At 36.2% G+C, this 19,616-nt stretch overlaps 2 protein-coding genes across 2 annotated transcripts in view; both read right to left on the bottom strand.

Annotated features, from left to right (window-relative positions):
* LOC135209821 (nephrin-like) overlaps nucleotides 1-19,616 on the bottom strand; it is a 79,746-nt gene that overhangs the window by 25,335 nt on the left and 34,795 nt on the right. The gene's annotated exons all lie outside the window — the stretch shown is intronic.
* The window catches only part of LOC135209487 (nephrin-like), a 39,573-nt gene that overhangs the window by 8,702 nt on the left and 11,255 nt on the right, over nucleotides 1-19,616 (bottom strand). Inside the window, exons 5-10 of the mRNA XM_064242142.1 lie at nucleotides 14,349-14,489; nucleotides 10,661-10,978; nucleotides 9,873-9,992; nucleotides 9,079-9,264; nucleotides 5,366-5,481; nucleotides 4,674-4,849 (exon numbers count right to left, since the gene is read on the bottom strand). Of these exons, the coding sequence (XP_064098212.1) occupies nucleotides 4,772-4,849; nucleotides 5,366-5,481; nucleotides 9,079-9,264; nucleotides 9,873-9,992; nucleotides 10,661-10,978; nucleotides 14,349-14,489 (959 nt within the window). The 3' untranslated portion in view covers nucleotides 4,674-4,771. The remainder of the gene's footprint in view (nucleotides 1-4,673; nucleotides 4,850-5,365; nucleotides 5,482-9,078; nucleotides 9,265-9,872; nucleotides 9,993-10,660; nucleotides 10,979-14,348; nucleotides 14,490-19,616) is intronic.

Below are 19,616 nucleotides of genomic sequence, written 5' to 3'. Positions count from 1 at the left end.
GAAGTCACGGTGTTCCGATAACGATGTGCCCTTGGCCCTCCTTCTCTATTTAGCGGATGACCTGGTTTGGCTTCAGTTTCCCCCGTGCGCGTTGTTTGGATGATTCGAGCCCTTGAAGATCCGATGCTGCAGACGCGTTCGGTTTGTTTCTTGAAGTGCCGGAAACGCTCAATAACGGTGTTTTCTTGAATGATTCTAATGAGAGACGAAGCTTGCGTTGCCGTAGGAAAAAGACACGTTGGGTTTGTTTCTTAAAGTTATTCACTACTGAAAACGCTCACTAAACGATGATACTAAGTTGCTTGAAGAATCTCTTGCTTTCGTCGTTGTTGACTTGTGTAATGATACATTATTCGTTGTTCTTCGGAAGACATTGAAGAGTTCTTGTTGTTTTCTGAAGTCGCTCACTAAACGATGATACTAAGTTGCTTGAAGAATCTCTTGCTTTCGTCGTCGTTGACTTCTGATATACATTATTCTCTATTCTGGTTTTTCTTCGGAAGACGTTCTTCTGGTAATCTGCCACCAATATTAGGGCCGTTGCCTTGTATAATAAGGCGCCCTATGAGGTAATGTTAGACTTGCGATAATCTTACGCTAAGTCGGTTGGTATTGCACTTCCATATTCATTGGAGTGTCTTGGGGTTTGTAGATCACTTACGAAGTCGGTATTATCTTCTTTGGTCATGACGATGATGTGTTAAACTCATGATGATTTCTTTCTGATGTGAGGTTCTTAGTAGAAAACACAAAGTATAAAAATACTTATATTCTCTGAGATTACATGGTGAAGATCAAGTAGGATTGTACAGGTCTTCTAATGACAATAGCTTGATCGCTTCTGCCAACGATGATGGCTAATTCTGTTCTGTTCTACATGATAAAGCTTAGGTAAAGAGGTACAGGTCTGCCAATGATGATGGCTAACTCTATTCTCCTACCATCTTGGTTACAAATCATAAAGGAAGCAGACAGTAGCTCAAACATACGAACATACAATCAGATGACATAGTTACTAATCACGTAGGCCGCTTGAGCTATAGGTCACGGTGTTTGTCTCAAGCAGGAAGCTTGGACTAAAGTTTATAAACAAATGAATGACCACAGATGACGGCATGTCATCTTAGCCTACATACTTTATCGTCTCTGGTCTGATCACATTCCTGCAAGCAATCTGGTTGACCTCTTTAGTTTTAGTCTTTTATATATATGGAACATTCCATATTTCTATTATGTAATATTATACATATATATATATAATATATATATATATATATATATATATATATATATAATATATATATATATATATATATATATATATAGAGAGAGAGAGAGAGAGAGAGAGAGAGAGAGAGAGAGAGAGAGAGAGGCAAATGCCTCAGAGGAAGAGTGAAACAACGGCAGAGCGGTTGCAAGGCCTTCCGACACACAGTCCTTTACACGTAAAAGGCCCGTGTGTGGAAAGGCCTTGCAACCATTCAGTTGTTTTACTACTTTTCCCTCGAGGCATTTGCCTTATTTATACGTTCATCACTTTCCATATCTTCGTGATTCATATATACACAAAAACTAACGTACACAGACACAAACATACTTATATATATATATATATATATAATATATATATATTATATATATATATATATATATATATATATATATATATATATGTGTGTGTGTGTGTGTGTGTGTGTGTGTGTGTGTGTGTGGTGTGTGTGTGTGTGTGTGTGTGTGTATATATATTCACAAAGATTGAAGATTACAATTTACCATGAAGCGAAAAAGAAGCAGAAGTTCGGGCACAGCGCTTCTTTATCTTTCACAGTTTTGTCAAGACTATTTATAAAACGAGAAGAGAAAAAATAATCTAATAGTTAATAAGCAATTGTGTCTTTAAAACTGATATCTAAGATCATCATTATTCGAAGCTAAAACATTGCTAAGCAAGTAACAACAATGAGCACCAAATGAAACTTGGTATATAATGTCAACGATTAAAACAATTAAGCTAAATACCACTGCCCGAGAGAAACCAGACTCTCTGAACAGCAACATAATATGCATTAAATGTGGCTTAGTGTCGAACTTCTCAGTTCCAGAGGTCCTTTATTCCTCACACCGTTGGACTGTGGAACGTTGGACTGTGGAACGTTGGACTGTGGAACGTTGGACTGTGGATCATCCTCCCAGAGGATGTCGTGCAATTGGAACTTCTTCAGTAGTTCAAGCTTAGATGCAATATACTACTAAACCTAATACTCTTCTTCTTACTCTTAATACATTTTTATCTATTTATTAATTTATTTTCTTCTTTTTTAATAATGAACACCTTGATATTCTTTGGAAGTTTGAATTTCGAGCCAATGTCCTCTTTTGTAGGCTTGTTCCATATGAATAGCTTTCATCTACTGAATAATACTAAAAATTAATCTAATAATAATAATAATAAATACTTAATATAATAAATAATAATAATAATAATAATAATAATAATACAATAATCTATTAGACTTTGATACCTTGCTGGCCAAAAATAAAAGTAAAAATACAAATAGTGGTCGCAGGTTTGCATTCCTATTTAAGTAAAGAAAAGATGAATAGTCGCTTAATTCCTTGCATTACGTTGAGCAAAATATGACTAGAAATTAATATAAACATAACTACAAGGATCTCGACAAAGAGAACTCTCAGAGGAAAAACACCTCCAGTTACTCTTACTTTCACAGGAAAGCCAAATCAAAGAAGAAGAAGACGAAGATGAAGAAGAAGAAGAGGGAAATTTGTCAACTGAGACAAAAATTAAACCCAGCAGGTCGCTGCAATGGCGGGCCATATTCTGCTCTCTTATGCCTTCGGGACAATTATATTTCGCTTTGGACTCCGAAAGGGACTCCGCTAATTGATCACAAATACAAGAGTTCCTGTCTCCGAGGACGGCGGCGAAGTGGATCAGGCCGAAATGGAAGAGCATTTTGACGAGGAATTCTCTCCGGTTCATTGCATCTATTGATCCAGTAAAAGCTCATCAAAAGAAAGTAGAGCAAGAAATGAATCCAAATCCAGTCTCTAAATGTTAGTTCTGGGAGAAGTAAATATTTTCTGTACAGCGTATAATGTTGTATGAAAGTTTCAGCCACTGCCCGGTGATGGCCTTTGTTGTTTGCACCTATAGCGGTGCACGATCATGGCTAATTTTATCCTTAAATATAATAAAAACTACTGAGGCTAGAAGGCTGCAATTTGGTCTGTTTGATGATTGGAGGGTGGATGATCAACATACCAATTTGCAGCCCTCTAGACTCAGTAGTCTTGAATAGAAACAAACCAATGACAAGAAAGTGGACGCACATAACGACGAGGTATTGGTGTTCACTTAAAAAATAAATTCAAAATTCTGATCGACAAATCACTTGTAAAAAGGGCAAAAATTATTCCGCTGCAATAACATGAAAATATCACTGGAAATATTTCTCTTTGTATTCAAACTAGAAAACCGTCCAAATAAGACCTGCTGCCTCCTGAGCCATTCAGTCAGTGTCAGTTTCCACCTCTTTCACTTCTCTGAGATATTGGGAAAATGTAAACATGCAGTCAACAAAAAAGAATTACGTAGAGGCATCTCGACAGAGTGGTATTTATTCTTTTTCTCGAAAATGAAATAAATGTCTCTCTTTTAGATAGGCCAGTACATTTCTTCTATAAGGCATTCAAATTAAGATATACTTAGGAAAAACAGATCCTGATCACATAGTGAGTAAATAGTCTATACTCATTAAATTACACTGGTCCTGAAAAGAACACAAGGTTTCACCTTATTATAAAATAGATATCCCACAACTGGCAGTCTTCATGAACACGAATACATTTCAGCAACTGAAGTCAATCGAGTGAAAAACAAAAGAAAACAGAAAAAAAATCCTCCTGACAAGTTCTCTCTCAACGAATCTCTGCAAATACTGCTCTTAAGTCAGTGTCAAGTCCCTTCCAAAACATAGGCAGAGGGGAGAGGGTGGGCGTCTCTCCCAGGGAAGCTTCGACATTGTACCAAAATATTCAAGAATAATAAATGCTGCACAATATAAACAAAGAGTGCATGCACGCAAAAGATTTCACGCAAAAAAATTGGGCCATTGGCTTGAAATTCAAGCTTCCAAAGAATATTATAGTGTTCATTAGGAAGAAACAAGAGGAAGGGAAGGGAAATACAGAAAGAAGAAGAGATCCCACTTATTAATAAAAGAAAAAATAATAATAAATAGTTGAGTGATGAGGGGAATGACTGATAAAAAGTTGCCTAAATAAGGATAACAAACGCATTTACAAGAAGACTCGAAATGTGATGAAATCGTTTTCATGATATTATTTATATATGGCTTTATATATATATATATATATATATATATATATAATATATATATATATATATATATATATATATATATATATATATATATATATATATATATATATATATAAATATATATATATATATATATATATATATATATATATATATATATATATATATATATATATATATATATATATATATATATATAATATAAAAGATTGGTGATTTTGAGAAACGGCGAAGGATAAGAAAGGTCGGTCATCCATAGCTTGGCTGTCGCTTGCCCCATGCAATCTTTAATGAGGATAATCCCACTCACATTTCAGTCTTATCTTGGTGGAAGTCACGAGGGGCGTTTTGAGGGCAGGGTTGCTGACCTCACAGGTCACCTTGACCCCGTTGTCCGAAGCAGTGACCTCAAACGACGCCCTCGCTTTGGAGACGGTTCCCTCTTGAATGACATAGGATATCAGTTTCCTTCGGTCTTTGTAAATTCTGCCGAAAGAAATCATTTACATTTTTCTCTTAAAATTGGAGGTCACTTAAGAGATGGCTGTTTTTATGTAAATCAGGTCTGTTGGTGTTCAAGAAATCATTACCATCAAAGTTTGGGCAAATTAGATGCTTCAGAGTCTTGCTGGTATCTAAGTAAGGTCTTCCATAGTCAGATCAGCTATTTCCTTTGTGAAAACGCTCGTTCTTTTGTATATTCATGACTTAATACGGCTACTTTAAATAGTGAGGCTGAAGTAGATCCATTTCCACTTCAAATACAAAAAACTGAGAGGAGATTAAACATTTATTAAGTGATTTAACTGATTAAAACTATAAACAAGACTTAAATATTAAAAGCAAATTCTACGGAATAATGGAACATCTAAATGAGGCAGAACACAGACATCTGTTGCCAGACTCGCACGCAACTTCAAGAGCCAATTAAGGTTCTCCGGCAATGTTGGTGCCCCTGTCCCCTGCAACAGATCCCAACAGAGGAGAGTTTTGAGTAACTACCCACGTGATACCCGGATTTGGGTTGCCTCCCTCGCTGGTGCAGAAGACGATCAGTCGCCCTCCTGCCACCAAGTCTTCCATGCCCTCTATCTTCAGTAAGGGATGCCCGGGGGGCTCTGCAAAGAGAGGGGCACTTTACGGTTATCAGAAAAACAGGGCTATTCATTTTTCATCAGACACTATTCCATACACCTAACAGAAAGCTCACCAGAAACGCATTTTATCCCTTCGCAAGCACAGAGAGCCTCATGCCTCTGCAGTGCACATAGTCATATTTCCTGGATGTTAAAACCTTCCTATTCCAGTTTCTCCTCCGATGGAAACTAATCAAATTCTCTTCTACTTCCGACTGATACATTCTGCGAACAAACTTATCGTCTTCACATTTTCTGGCACGAGGAACAAGTTTGATTTATCTTATTATCATATCATCTTCATAGTTCCCTTTCCATCTTTTGTATTTTGAATATGCCATGTAAACAACATTATTCTCGGCATCTTGGTTGCTCTTTGGCTTTCATTTACTTTAAACTTTTACTAGGAAGAGTTGGCTCACTCGCTTCAGGCATTCGAAGTCTGGATTACATGAACACTTATTTCCTCTACATGTCTTTGGGTCATCTATTCGTTGTACCAATTGCTAATTAACTCACCTCTTCTTTCGTCTTCCTATCACTGTTTGCAATAACTCCTAAATACAGGATGAATCAGTTAACTTTCACAGTCTTACAATCAATTATCTCTTCAGCCCATTGACGACTGTAACTTCTTGCGGTAAGAGACATTCCTTACCATTCACGATTCCTTCTTCGTTCCCAGAATCTGCTCTCTCAAATCCTTTCTGTGAGCTCTGTCATGACTCCTTTCATCATAGCGCATATCCATTCAACTGTAAAACCTAATCTCAAAATTCTGTTTTGTACTATGTGATGTTACATATTCTGTATTGCTTTGCTTTCCACATGTCAATCACTTTGCGCTCCGCACCTCTTCAGTCCCCTCCACATGAAATCTCTATCAGTTCAGCCTTATTATAAACAGTTTTTCCTTTATCAGCAAACTTCTGTCAAATCATTCATCAACAACAACTCAAGTCGTTTCAACATCTTCATAGTGTTAACACATACTAATATTCCTTTACGAGTCAGTTTAGATCTCGTCTGTTTTATCGCAACAAAATCCTACCGTAAACTCGCCCTTGTAAAATGGATGACTTGTTTGTACATTTGAATTTCAAGGTTTCCTCTATCGCCTTTAACATTTCACCATCGTACTCAGTCCTTTTCCCCACTCAGTCCTTGAGCATTATTCAGATCAACCTCTTGCCCATCCCACCCCTCCCCTAGCATTTAATATTCAAATGTTGCCTCTGTCAAAATATGACCGGATTCTTTTCAGATGTTTCCTCATCTGCAGACGACCTTCCTTATCTTCATTCCTCTCTGCCGTCATTTCCTTATCTTTGATTTTTGTTACCTTGAAATATTTGCTTAGGTATATGCATAAACTTTCATCATATCGCTCTTCTTTTCCCATAACTCTAGTTCTGTAATGCCCTGCAAATCACATATTTGCTTACAATAATAATATATTCTTTTTTAATTGTTACCATTGACTGCCTTCACCAGCTTCCTATTTCCCTATAGGTACAAGCACTTCATACTGATTTCTTACTTACCTAAAACTCTGCATATGTCGAATTAAATACTTCTATATCACTATCTTCCAACCCAGCCCCATCGATATCCCTATTCTTCGTTTAAGCTTTTCTTTCTAAATGTTTCTTTTCTGTTCACGTTTCTTGATGGAATATATGATCACGTTTTCAACCTTTCTTCTCTAAATGAAATATTTATTTTCATTTGAATTTAATCAGGCAATGATCAAATACACATCCAGGAACTCCTGTTCCAACGATTATCACATTCGATATCTTATTCTTCTATTTACCCTAAACTAAAAAAAATATTTACCAAAAATTAATTCTTTTCTTCGTCATTTCCTCCTTCACAAGAATCCATATGAAAAGTTATTTCCTTGGAAAATACATAGTATATGCAACGATCAAACCTTCTCACAGAACGTATTCCTGCAAGACTCTTCTTAGCTTCTTAGCCTCATCTCCCTTTAAGAACTCAGTGCATATGGAAAAAGAAGCCAACAAGATCACTGAGTATAACTTGTTTACTTATAAGTATTTACATAAGTATTTCACTTAAACTCGAGTACTTTCAGGCCCTAACTGTGGCCCTTTCTCAAGAGATGTGAGGGTGGTCAGACTGGGTTAAGTCCTAGAAGACTACTGGGCTTTGACCCAGTCTGACCAACTGCACATCTCCTAAGAAAGGGCCACAGTTAGGGCCTGAGAGTACTCGAGTTTTAAGTAAAATGTCATGTAAATACTTACAAGTAAACAAGTTACACTCAGTAATCTTGTGGGTATCCTTTTCCATCTGCAGAAGGAAACTGAAAGCAGTTTTTGTCTGGAACTCAAAGCATCTTTTCTCCTGTCACTTGTCTCTGGATTCAGGTCATCCAGAACAGCCATCCTTTCTCGCTCTCCAAACAAATCCAACAGTATATTCGAAATCTCCCTGGAACCACCTTTCCGCATAAGTTTCTCACTATTTCATGTCCGTGTACACTCATCATCAGAATCTCTCCAACTGCCACATCCGGTGACTCATGCAGTCCTCGGACTAAGGCAGTTCCACTTTTCATCTGCTTCCTCGGCCATCTTGACACATTAAGTGCAACTTCCCACATCCTTCCATCACACATCCATCCCATAATCAGACGTTTAAGTTCTGTTCAGTTTTCCACATATTAGTCTGCACAGTAACAACAATACAAGCGACTATCATTGAAAATAAGAAGGATGCCCTTGTTAGAAAAAATAGAAGATATGAGGAAATATACGGCGAAGTAGAAGTAGTTTAAAATGTAAATTGGATTTCTATCTAAGTGCGCTGAAGATTCACAAGGAAACGGAACTTGAGAATCTTAGGTTCATCTTGGAAGGTTCAACTTCTCATGAGTGGGTTTGTCTCTGAATCACGGTAACACCTGACGCATCTTACGATAAAACCATTCAGTAAACATGAAATTCTTTAAGCAAACAACATAGACTGGACATTTATTTCTTCAGCCCATTCTCCTTTCTACTTCCACGGTAAGACAATAATGCTCTCCAGTCATAGGATAAGAACGACTCTGACCAGTAACTTTTGATTTTACTACACTGATCACTGACCCATGCATGGTGTACCCAAATCTGTATGTGTCTCTGAGGTGTTCCATCTATAACAGCCACATAACTGCACATTCGTGATGCACCCAAACCTGTATGTGTCTATGAGGTGTTCCATCTATAACAGCCACATAACTGCTCATTCATGATGTACCCAAATCTGTATGTGTCTATGAGGTGTTCCATCTATAACAGCCACATCACTGTTCATTCATACAAAGCGGTTAGTGTCTAGTCCAGTATGAGCTTCCTTCATTTAATCAAAGAGATAAATATACACGCAAACAACAAGGGACAATATTCGAATAAATAACAATGTAAAACAAACAGTCATTTAAGTTAAAAACATCTGAATATGAGTAAAATCAGTGAAAGAAAGCGACTACGAAAGCAGAAATAGGAACAAGTGCAATGAACTTCCACCTCTGAGCGATTCTAGGACTCCATTAACCTTAGAACTCACTCATGATGCTGATGACCCTGGTCTCAGTGACGGCTTCTTCGCTGACACCATTCCTCGCTTGGCACTCCACCTTGATCTCCGACAGCTTCATTGACCTTTCTAGGTGATACTTGAGGTCAGAAGAGGTCACCCAGCCTCCACCATCAGCCTCGCTGACCACAAAGGATACTGGGGCCACCTTGACTCCTACACAAGAGGGAAGAGAAAAGAAATTGCCTAGAACTTCAAACGAGTCGTTTTTCTGAGCGACGAGAGACAGATCCTGAGATCAAATGGGTCTGCCCCTGACGTCTTCAGTTCGGTTGGGCTTCGCCTGAAGCCTGAACAGTTTTTCTTTTCTCTCTTGATGAGGTTCTGTAGCTGTTGAGGTTACCTATTCCTTACTTCTTCTTTTTTTAATTCTGTTACTTGGATTTCATGATTTCTTTCTTGTATTATTGATTAAATTAATAAAAATCTATTGAACAATGAAAGATAGACTTTCCTTTTGTAAATGAGATAAAAATTCAACAGAGAAATATTTCAATTCATTTGTCAGAAAAGAGAACAGTTTTATACAATAACTAGTAATACACTGAATGATTTTGGATATATACTCCGCGTTATTCAATTACGAAGAATTGGGAAAAGAATTTCAATGAAGACATCCAATCAAACTAAAGTCAGAGCGGCTCTAACAACAGAAGTTTACGTCGAAAACAAGAAATAAAACAGCGAGAGAGAGAGAGAGAGAGAGAGAGAGAGAGAGAGAGAGACCCTGAGTGACAATAAATGCCAAGAGGAAAGACACCTACCATGAACCATCCAGGTGATGGAGGCGACCGGTTTGGCCTTTGAAGTGACACACTTGAGGACGAACTCCCGACCAGCCGTTGCGACGGACGGACCCGTTATTTCGACCCGTGACGGTCTGTCTTTAAAGCACAAGAGGGAATGGGAATTCTGAAATCCAGATCACTTTGCAGATAACCAAATCTGATTCCCACTGAGATCTTTCGCAACTTTCTAAATAATGTATCGTTGGCTAAAACTTTCCAAATGGAATATACATGATCAACTATTTTTTTAATAGATATTTTATTAGCTAAAGCTTTCCTATGGAAAAGCATGATCAACTATTTCTCTGAAAGTATACGAATCATACGTAGCGCGAAAGGGTCTTACTGATATTAAAATAACGAAATGAACAATATGAATTTGATTGGATAAGTTTCAGGACTTTAAATGAAAAAAAAAAAACTTGCCTGTACTTTTTATACATTTAAACGATAAGGTTTAAGTCACTCAATTCATATATCTATATATTAAAAAAGCGAATACCACAGGAAAATGATAGGCAAAAATACAAGCGCTTTCGTCCTAATAAAGACGAAAGCGCTTGGATTTCTGCCTATCATTTTCCTGTGGTATTCACTTATACACATATATTTATTAGTATATATATATATATATATATATATATATATATATATATATATATATATATATATATATATATATATATATATATATATGGAATACTTTTTAGAAAACTACACTCAGTAGGACTTACAACGAAGGACTTCCTTCGCTCTATACTCACAGAGAACGCTGAGCGTGACGTCATCCGCAAGCAGGAGACCGCCCGAGACTTCGTTCTGGGCTCTGCATTCGTAATGGGCGCCGTCGTCCTCCCCCGTCACCGCCCACCGAAGGCGGCTTCCGCCTCTCCTCCGTCTTCGGAGGCGGCCTTCGACGAGTGGGTTGATATTCGGGTGCTGCAGTAAACGCCCGTCTCTGTACCAGAAGAGTTGCGGGCGTGGGTTCCCGCCCGTGGATCGGCAGGATAGGGACAGGAGTTCGCCCTCCTTCAGAATGTGGCCTGGTGTGTGTCCCGTGATGACTGGGGCCTTGGGAGGGTCTGAGAGAGAGAGAGATAGAGAGAGAGAGTTTAGTTTGTGAGAATGGTTCCTCCCGAGCTGAGGATTTGTGTGGAGTTGGTGGAACAAAGTTCTCAGGGGAGGCGATGTTTTAGATTAGAATACTTAGACGTTTTCTTTTTATTATTATTATTATTATTCTTATTATTATTATTATTATTGTTATTATTATTATTATTATTATTCATTATTATTATTATTATTATTATTATTATTATTGTTATTATTATTATTTTTTTTTTTTTTTTTTTTTTTTTTTTTTTTTTTTTTTTTTTTTTTTTTTTTTGCTCTATCACAGTCCTCCAATTCGACTGGGTGGTATTTATAGTGTGGGGTTCCGGGTTGCATCCTGCCTCCTTAGGAGTCCATCACTTTTCTTACTATGTGTGCCGTTTCTAGGATCACACTCTTCTGCATGAGGCCCGGAGCTACTTCAGCCTCTAGTTTTTCCAGATTCCTTTTCAGGGATCTTGGGATCGTGCCTAGTGCTCCTATGATTATGGGTACGATTTCCACTGGCATATCCCATATCCTTCTTATTTCTATTTTCAGATCTTGTTTTTATCCATTTTTTCCCTCTCTTTCTCTTCACTCTGGTGTCCCATGGTATTGCGACATCAATGAGTGATACTTTCTTCTTGACTTTGTCAATCAACGTCACGTCTGGTCTGTTTGCAACGTATCACCCTATCCGTTCTGATACCATAGTCCCAGAGGAATCTTTGCCTGATCGTTTTCTATCACTCCTTCAGGTTGGTGCTCGTACCACTTATTACTGCAAGGTAGCTGATGTTTCTTGCACAGGCTCCAGTGGAGGGCTTTTGCCACTGAATCATGCCTCTTTTTGTACTGGTTCTGTGCAAGTGCCGGGCATTCACTTGCTATGTGGTTTATGGTTTCATTTTTCGTATTGCACTTCCTACATATGGGAGAGATGTTATTTCCGTCTATCATACTTTGAACATATCTGGTTCTTAGGGCCTGATCTTGTGTCGCTGTTATCATTCCTTCAGTTTCCTTCTTTAGCTCTCCCCTTTGTAGCCATTGCCAATTGTCATCGCTGGCTAGTTCTTTAGTCTGTCTCATATATTATCCGTGCATTGGTTTGTTGTGCCATTCCTCTGTTCTTTCTGTCTTTCCTCCTGTCTCTGTATATTTCTGGGTCTTCGCTACTTTTTATTAGTCCTTCTTCCCATGCACTCTTTAGCCACTCGTCTTCACTGGTTTTCAGATATTGCCCCAGTGCTCTGTTTTCGATGTCGAGCGCGGTCCTCTATACTTAGTAGTCCTCTCCCTCCTTCCTTCCGTGTTATGTAGTCTGTCCGTATTTGCTCTTGGGTTGTAGTGCTTTTGTGTATTGTCATTTGTTTCCTGTTTTCTGATCTATGCTGCGGAGTTCTGCCTTCGTCCATTCCACTATTCCTGCGCTGTATCTGATTACTGGCACTGCCCATGTGTTTATGGCTTTTATCATATTTCCGGCGTTGAGTTTTGACTTGAGTATTGCCTTGAGTCTCTGCATATATTCTTTCCTGATCGTGTCCTTCATCTCTTGGTGTTTTATATCTCCTCCTTCCATTATTCCCAGGTATTTGTATCCTGTCTCATCTATGTGTTTGATGTTGCTCCCATCTGGTAGCTTTATCCCTTCAGTTCTCGTTACTTTGCCTTTTTGTATGTTGACTAAGGCGCATTTTTCTATTCCAAACTCCATCCTGATGTCCCCAGATACAATCCTTACAGTCTGGATTAGGGTATCTATTTCCTTGATGCTCTTACCATACAGCTTGATGTCGTCCATGAACATCAGATGGTTGATTTTGTTGCCTCTTTTCTTGAGTTGGTACCCGGCATCCATCTTCTGTAGTACTTTTGTCATGGGAAATCATGGCTACTACGAAGAGTAGTGGGGACAGTGAGTCGCCCTGGAAGATCCCTCTCCTGATATTAACGTTATTATTTATTTTATTATTATTATTATTAATTATTATTATTATTATTATTATTATATTATTTTATTATTTATTATTAGACTGAGAAGGAGAATCGTTAGATGTAATTTTGAAGGAAAAATATACATGGTCAACCTATAATTATTATTATTATTATTATTATTATTATTATTATTATTATTATTATTATTATTATTATTATTATTATTATTATTATTATTATTATTATTATTATTAATGAGATTTAGAAGGAGAATCAAGCAGTTTCTCGAAAGATCTCGACTACTTAGAATTTTTTTTTTATTTTAAATGAAAATTATATACAGTTAGCCTATTATTATTATTAATTATCAATTATCATTATTATCCCAAACGAGGAGATGAACCCGTACTAGAGAACATCCCAAATATTCTTTATCAAGTAAAATCTCGTCTCGCCCAAGAACCATTTCCCAGCTTTAGAAAGAGAACAAGTTAAAAAGTACAAGAATAAACAGGCACATGATTCCGTGAAAACAGACTCATAGTACTGCAGACAAATGGAGATTGCCCTGGAATTCCCTGGAGCTCCCACCAATGCTTCGATTTCGAGCAGATCTATTGATAAACTGCCCATTTTCTCAGTTATATGAGTCATCGGAACAGAATCAGGAATATCACACTAGACTTTCTGTAAGCGACCATAGGTTCCTTTACTTTTACAATGAGCAGAAATCACAATCAGGCAGACAGCAGTAAGACCCACATACCCAACAATTTTAGAAAAAGATTCAATAATGGAAGGTGTAATACAAATGAAGTATTTTCCATTTAGTTTATGGTACGACAATGAAGGAATTTGAACCTAATATTTCGTCAGAAGAATAGGGACAATTCAAGATAAGGATATTTAAAATCATTAAAAGGTTTAGCGTAAGATCCTTTGCACAGAGAAGATATTCCACAAATGAGAAGCATAAAACTGGGTGAGAAAACTTCAATAAAAGATCGAAGGACCAATTAACAGAAAGGAAATCATGGAAGTATTTGTTTTTTTTTTTCTTTTTGTATCTTAAAAAGAGAATTTTGATATTATTTTATTTTATTACTATATTTATGACAACAAACTTCATGTTGCTCAACTGAAAACGAGATGAATCATGTAAAATATGTATCTGGTAAAGGAAAATCATTCTAAAACAATCATCCTAATTCTTCTTCTGTCTTTTAACCTTCCAGACTTTCAGCCCAACATCCAACATCACAAGGAACAATCCCACCACACTCACACTCACAATACCAGACACAATCCCATTGCCCGCTTTCTTTGTGCCACCAGATACAGAAGGGGCTGTGGCTTACTCAACGTAAGACCAAGTGTGTAGGGTGACCGAATCACAACCCCAGCGCCTTGTGGGACCTGGCGAGCGTGGGATGGAGGGCGCGACAGGTGTACTGTTGACCGTCGTCTTGGACACTTGGCACCACCAAGAGACGACTCCTGACGCTCCATCTCTTCGTCTCGGGGGATATGTGGTCAGCCCTCTCCGTGTTGGAGGTCCTGGTCGGGAGGGACTGACTTTGGTTTAGGGCTGCTTTTGATGATGGGTGGTTGGTAGGAATTCTATACTTGTGTTCAGAGGGCGGAAAGAACACTTTAGACGTATATCTCGGAAGTAAGTTTGATGATGGGAAGGAGGTTATGGTTGAAGTATTGAAATATGTACTATATATATATATATATATATATAATCTATATATATATATATATTATATATATATATATATATATATATATATATATATATATATATATATATATGTGTGTGTGTGTGTGCGTGTGTGTGTGTGTGTGTGATTAAAAAATCTCAGTAGGTGGACAGGACCTCATTAACTAAGCGAATGCCACAGGGAAATGATAGGCGGAAATTCCTTGACAATGTCTTATTCAAGACGAAAGCGCTTTGGATTTCTGCTTATCATTTTCCTGTGGTATTCGTTTATATATATATATATATATATATATATATATATATATATATATATATATATATATAGTATATATATATATATATATATATATATATAAACTGATTGGAAACATGCATTAAGGCAATAAATATATGGAAAAACTTCATAGAACTACTGACACTTTGATTAGAAAACTGGACGAAAGAAAATTAAACAACCTTATCAAGACAGTGATTGGACCAATAATGCTAGAAGTGATTGTGTGGTGAATTTATCGAGCAAACAAATAAGTGATAATGCAGTGCGCGCAATTGGCTTTGGGTTGTCTTTCTTCATTTGTAACAAACCCTCAGCTTTATCAATAGCGACATCAGTATATAAGTTTGAAAAATACTGTGACCTACCACAAAATCATTTAGACATTATCAAAGGCATGACATATAGTGCTACGCATGCCTATCATGAAAATAACTCCCCGCTCGCTATAGAAAAAGTTTAAAAGAATGAAGAATGATATATTTACACATTCCCAACCAAGGCTGGATAAATCCAATAGTTTAGTGGTTCTTGACAAAACTGACTACATATCACGCATGCATACTTTACTAGAGGATGAAATAACTTACAAAAACTCGCAAAAAATCCGTTGGACCAAGTAATAAAAAACTTTAATATCAATATCAAAACAAATTCTTGAAGATAAAAAAGAACTTTTGTGTCAGTTAATTGTAAAGTGTCCCTCATTACCTTATTTTATATGGCCTAGTCAAAACTCATAAGGAAAACAATCCTATGCGCCCAATTATTAGTACTGTAGGATCACTTGCTTATAAACCATCTAAATATCTACTAAACTGTTATCCCCGCTACTAGGAACTGTATCTAATTCACATATCCGGAATTCTCTTGATCTTTTGGAAAAATTAAATAACATTGTACTAAAACCCTAGCGATATTTTTGTCAGTTTTAATGTATGTTCTTTGTTTACAAAAGTCCCTATTGACTTTGTGCTAGAATATTTAAGTAATGAACTTGTACTGCATGAATTGCCTATGTCGTTAGTCACTAATTTCGTTAATTAAGTTATGTATTTGTGATTGCAGATTTATTTTTAATGGAGAATATTACCAACAAATATTTGGTATGGCCATGGGTAACCCTTTATCACCTCTCCTTTCAAACTTATATATGGAATTTTTTGAGAGACAACACCTCCCGAATATCACACTTATCCCCTTAAAATGGTACCGATATGTCGATGATATCTTAGTAGTCTTACCTGGTGGTATCAATGTAAATGATTTACTGTCTAAATTGAATAATTTAGTGCCATCCATAAAATTCACTGTTGAAATTGAAAATAACAATGTCATCGCTTTCCTAGATGTATTAATAAATAGAGAATCTTTCCAATGCAAATTGTATTTATAGAAAACCCACAAATAATTTAACATATGTACATTTTTATTCTGGCCACCATCTTAATATTAAAATTTCAATTTTTTCTTCTATGTTCCTACGCGCTTTGCGTATCACGAGTCCACAATATTTGGACCAAGAAATAGAATACATAAAAAAGATAGGAAACGATCTCTGCTACCCACCTCATGTAATTGATTTATGTTATCAAAAAGCTCACAAAAAGTTTACAGTGTTGCTATTAACCCTTAAACGCCGACTGGACGTATTTTACGTCGACTTTTTTGTGTCTCTCGGGTGCCGACTGGACGTATTTTACGTCGACATACAAAAGTTTTTTTTAAAAATTCGCGGAAAAATACTTTTAGGCCTACCAGCCGAAAACTCTTGAATCACGCGCCTTGGGGGATGCTGGGAGTTCACGGATCAAGGTGTTGTTTTGTTTACATCGTTACACAGGCGCGCAAGCGCGAATTTCTTTCTTGCCGCACTAAAAGTATCTGTGACACATCTCGGAAATTATTTCGTCACTTTGACATAATTTTTTTACCATTTTAAATTAGCCGTTACATGGACTATTACATATGAAAATGTGCGCATTTTTATGTAAAATACAACAAAAAAATACTCATGATTGTAGCTTTTATCAGTTTTGAGATATTTTCATATAAATAACGATAAGTGCCAAAAATTTCAACCTTCGGTCAACTTTGACTCTGCCGAAATGGTTGAAAAACGAAATTGTAAGCTAAAACTCTTATATTTTATTTTGTAATATTCAATCATCTCTAGCAAAATATTTCGATTTATGGTGAATTTATGAAAAAAATAACATTTTCTTTACGTCCGCGCGGTAACTCTTCCGAAAAAATCATACGTGCAATTGTGGTAATGTTTGCACCATTTTAAATTAGCCGTTACATAACGTTTTATATATGAAAATGTGCGCAATTTCATGTATAATACAACAAAAAATATTTGTTGAAGGTTGTAGCTTTTCTCATTTTCGAAATATTGGCATATAAATCACGATAAATAGAAAAAAAACCACGTTCGGTCAAATTTGACTCTACCGAAATGGTCGAAAAACGCAATTGTAAGATAAAACTCTTACAGTCTAGTAATATTCAGTCATTTATCTTCATCGTGAAACAAATTCGAAGTCTCTAGCACAATATTTAAATTTATGGTGAATTTTTAAAAAAAAACTTTCCTTCCCTATGCGCGCGGATTCTCCGCCACAAATCTCCGAAATGCGTAAGTCCCATTCTCGGAATATTTGCTCCGTTTCATATTAGGCATTTAGCTTTTCTCATTTTCGAAATATTGGCATATAAATCACGATAAATAGAAAAAAAAAAAACCAGTTCGGTCAAATTTGACTCTACCGAAATGGTCGAAAAACGTAATTGTAAGATAAAACTCTTACAGTCTAGTAATATTCAGTCATTTATCTTTATCGTGAAACAAATTCGAAGTCTCTAGCACAATATTTAAATTCATGGTGAATTTTAAAAAAAAACTTTCTTCCCTTCCCTATGGCGCGCGGATTCTCCGCCACAAATCTCCGAAATGCGTAAAGTCCCATTCTCGGAATATTTGCTCCGTTCATATTAGGTATTTCATAGAGTTTTATATATGAAAATGTGCGCAATTTCATGTAGAATAAAACGAAAAAAAATATTTGAAAGTTGTAGCTTTTCTTATTTCCGAAATAATTGCATATAAAAAAAATAATATAAAAAAAATAATTCGACATTCGGTCAACTTTTAACTCGTCAGATATGGTCGAAAAACTGCATTTTTAAGCTAATATTCTTACAGTATAGTAATATTCAATCATTTTCCTTCATTTTTGAAAGAAATTGGAAGTCTCTAGGACAATATTTAGATTTATGGTGAATTCTTGAAAAAAATATGTTGTTTACGTCTGCGCGTTACGAATTCATGCATTATTTTGTGATAATATTTTCTCTGTGTTGCTTTTATCGTTTTACAATTTTTGTTATATACCAAAATGATTGCAATTTAGTGTACATTACAACGAAAAAAAAAGTAACTTGTTACTTTCAACCGTTTGGCGCACAGCGCGATTTGAATACAATTATATATGAAATTTCGTTTTTGCGCTATCATATATCGCATTATTTATATATGATAATTATAATTTTTTTCATTTCTGATGGTTACTACTACTAAACTTCAGGCAATGATAAAAAAAGAGGCCAAAAATGAACTCTTAATCTTCAAAACTAAGCGCGCTATGATTTTTTGAAAAAATATTTTTCCGCTCCCGCGCTCACTCTGAAACGTCTCCGGCACACGGGAGACATTTTTTTTTTGTTTTTTAACCGATTCTGGCGTTTTAAGGGTTAATGAAAAAGAAATGCCTAAAAATGTACTTAGCTTACCTTATTTTCGTGGATTTGAAACCATAAAATCAATATTTAAATCGTTTAATGTTAATGTAGTGTTCTCTTATAACAATACCATAAAGATATGCTGATTAAGAATAGTCCCGTAACAAATAACAACATCATTTACAAAATTCCTTGTAAGGATTGCCCTTCGTTTTACGTTGGTCGTCAAGGTAAAAATTTATGTGTACGTATTAAGCAACATATGTATTCAGTTAGAACAGCCCAGACTTAAAATGCACTGTTTATCCATCTGAGTGAAAAAATCTCATTGTATTAATTGGGGTGATACCTCGGTAATTGCTAGATCTAATGATTATGTTTCAAGAAATTTACTGGAATTGGCAATTATACAAATCCACTGATAAAAACAACCTAAATCTTAGTCTGGGAATGTACCATTTTGGACCCATATATTTGTAGATGTTATGAAGGGACCTTAAATAAATGAACTACTAATAAATTAGTCCCACATGTATATAGTTATATTTAATTCTCTCTCTCTCTCTCGCTCTCTCTCTCTCTCTCTCTCTCTCTCGCTCTCTCGTCTCTCTCTCTCTCTCTCTCTCTCTCTCTCTGGTTCGATATTCTCTCTCCCTCTTTCTCTTGCTCGATATATATATATTTATATTTTCTTTCGTCTTTTCATTAATAATAATTTTTTTTGGGAAAATTTGTGTAAAAATTTATGATATTAAATTGTATATGCTCCCGTGTTTTTTCAAAATTGTACTGTTTTTCTGGAAGAATCATTTGTTTCCACTGCGTGTATCATTCAAGGTGTGGCTAGCCTCAGGCGGCTCCTCCTTTCTGTAGAGGGAAAATCGCCCTTATGGGTAATATTGTAGTGTAGTTTGTATATTAAGCCGTCTTTTTGACT

This window comes from Macrobrachium nipponense, chromosome 38 (genome assembly GCF_015104395.2).
Source record: "Macrobrachium nipponense isolate FS-2020 chromosome 38, ASM1510439v2, whole genome shotgun sequence".
Classification (NCBI taxonomy): Eukaryota; Metazoa; Arthropoda; class Malacostraca; order Decapoda; family Palaemonidae; genus Macrobrachium; species Macrobrachium nipponense.
The sequence above is the reverse complement of the archived record's forward strand: the minus strand, read 5'-3'. Positions and strand labels throughout refer to the sequence as shown.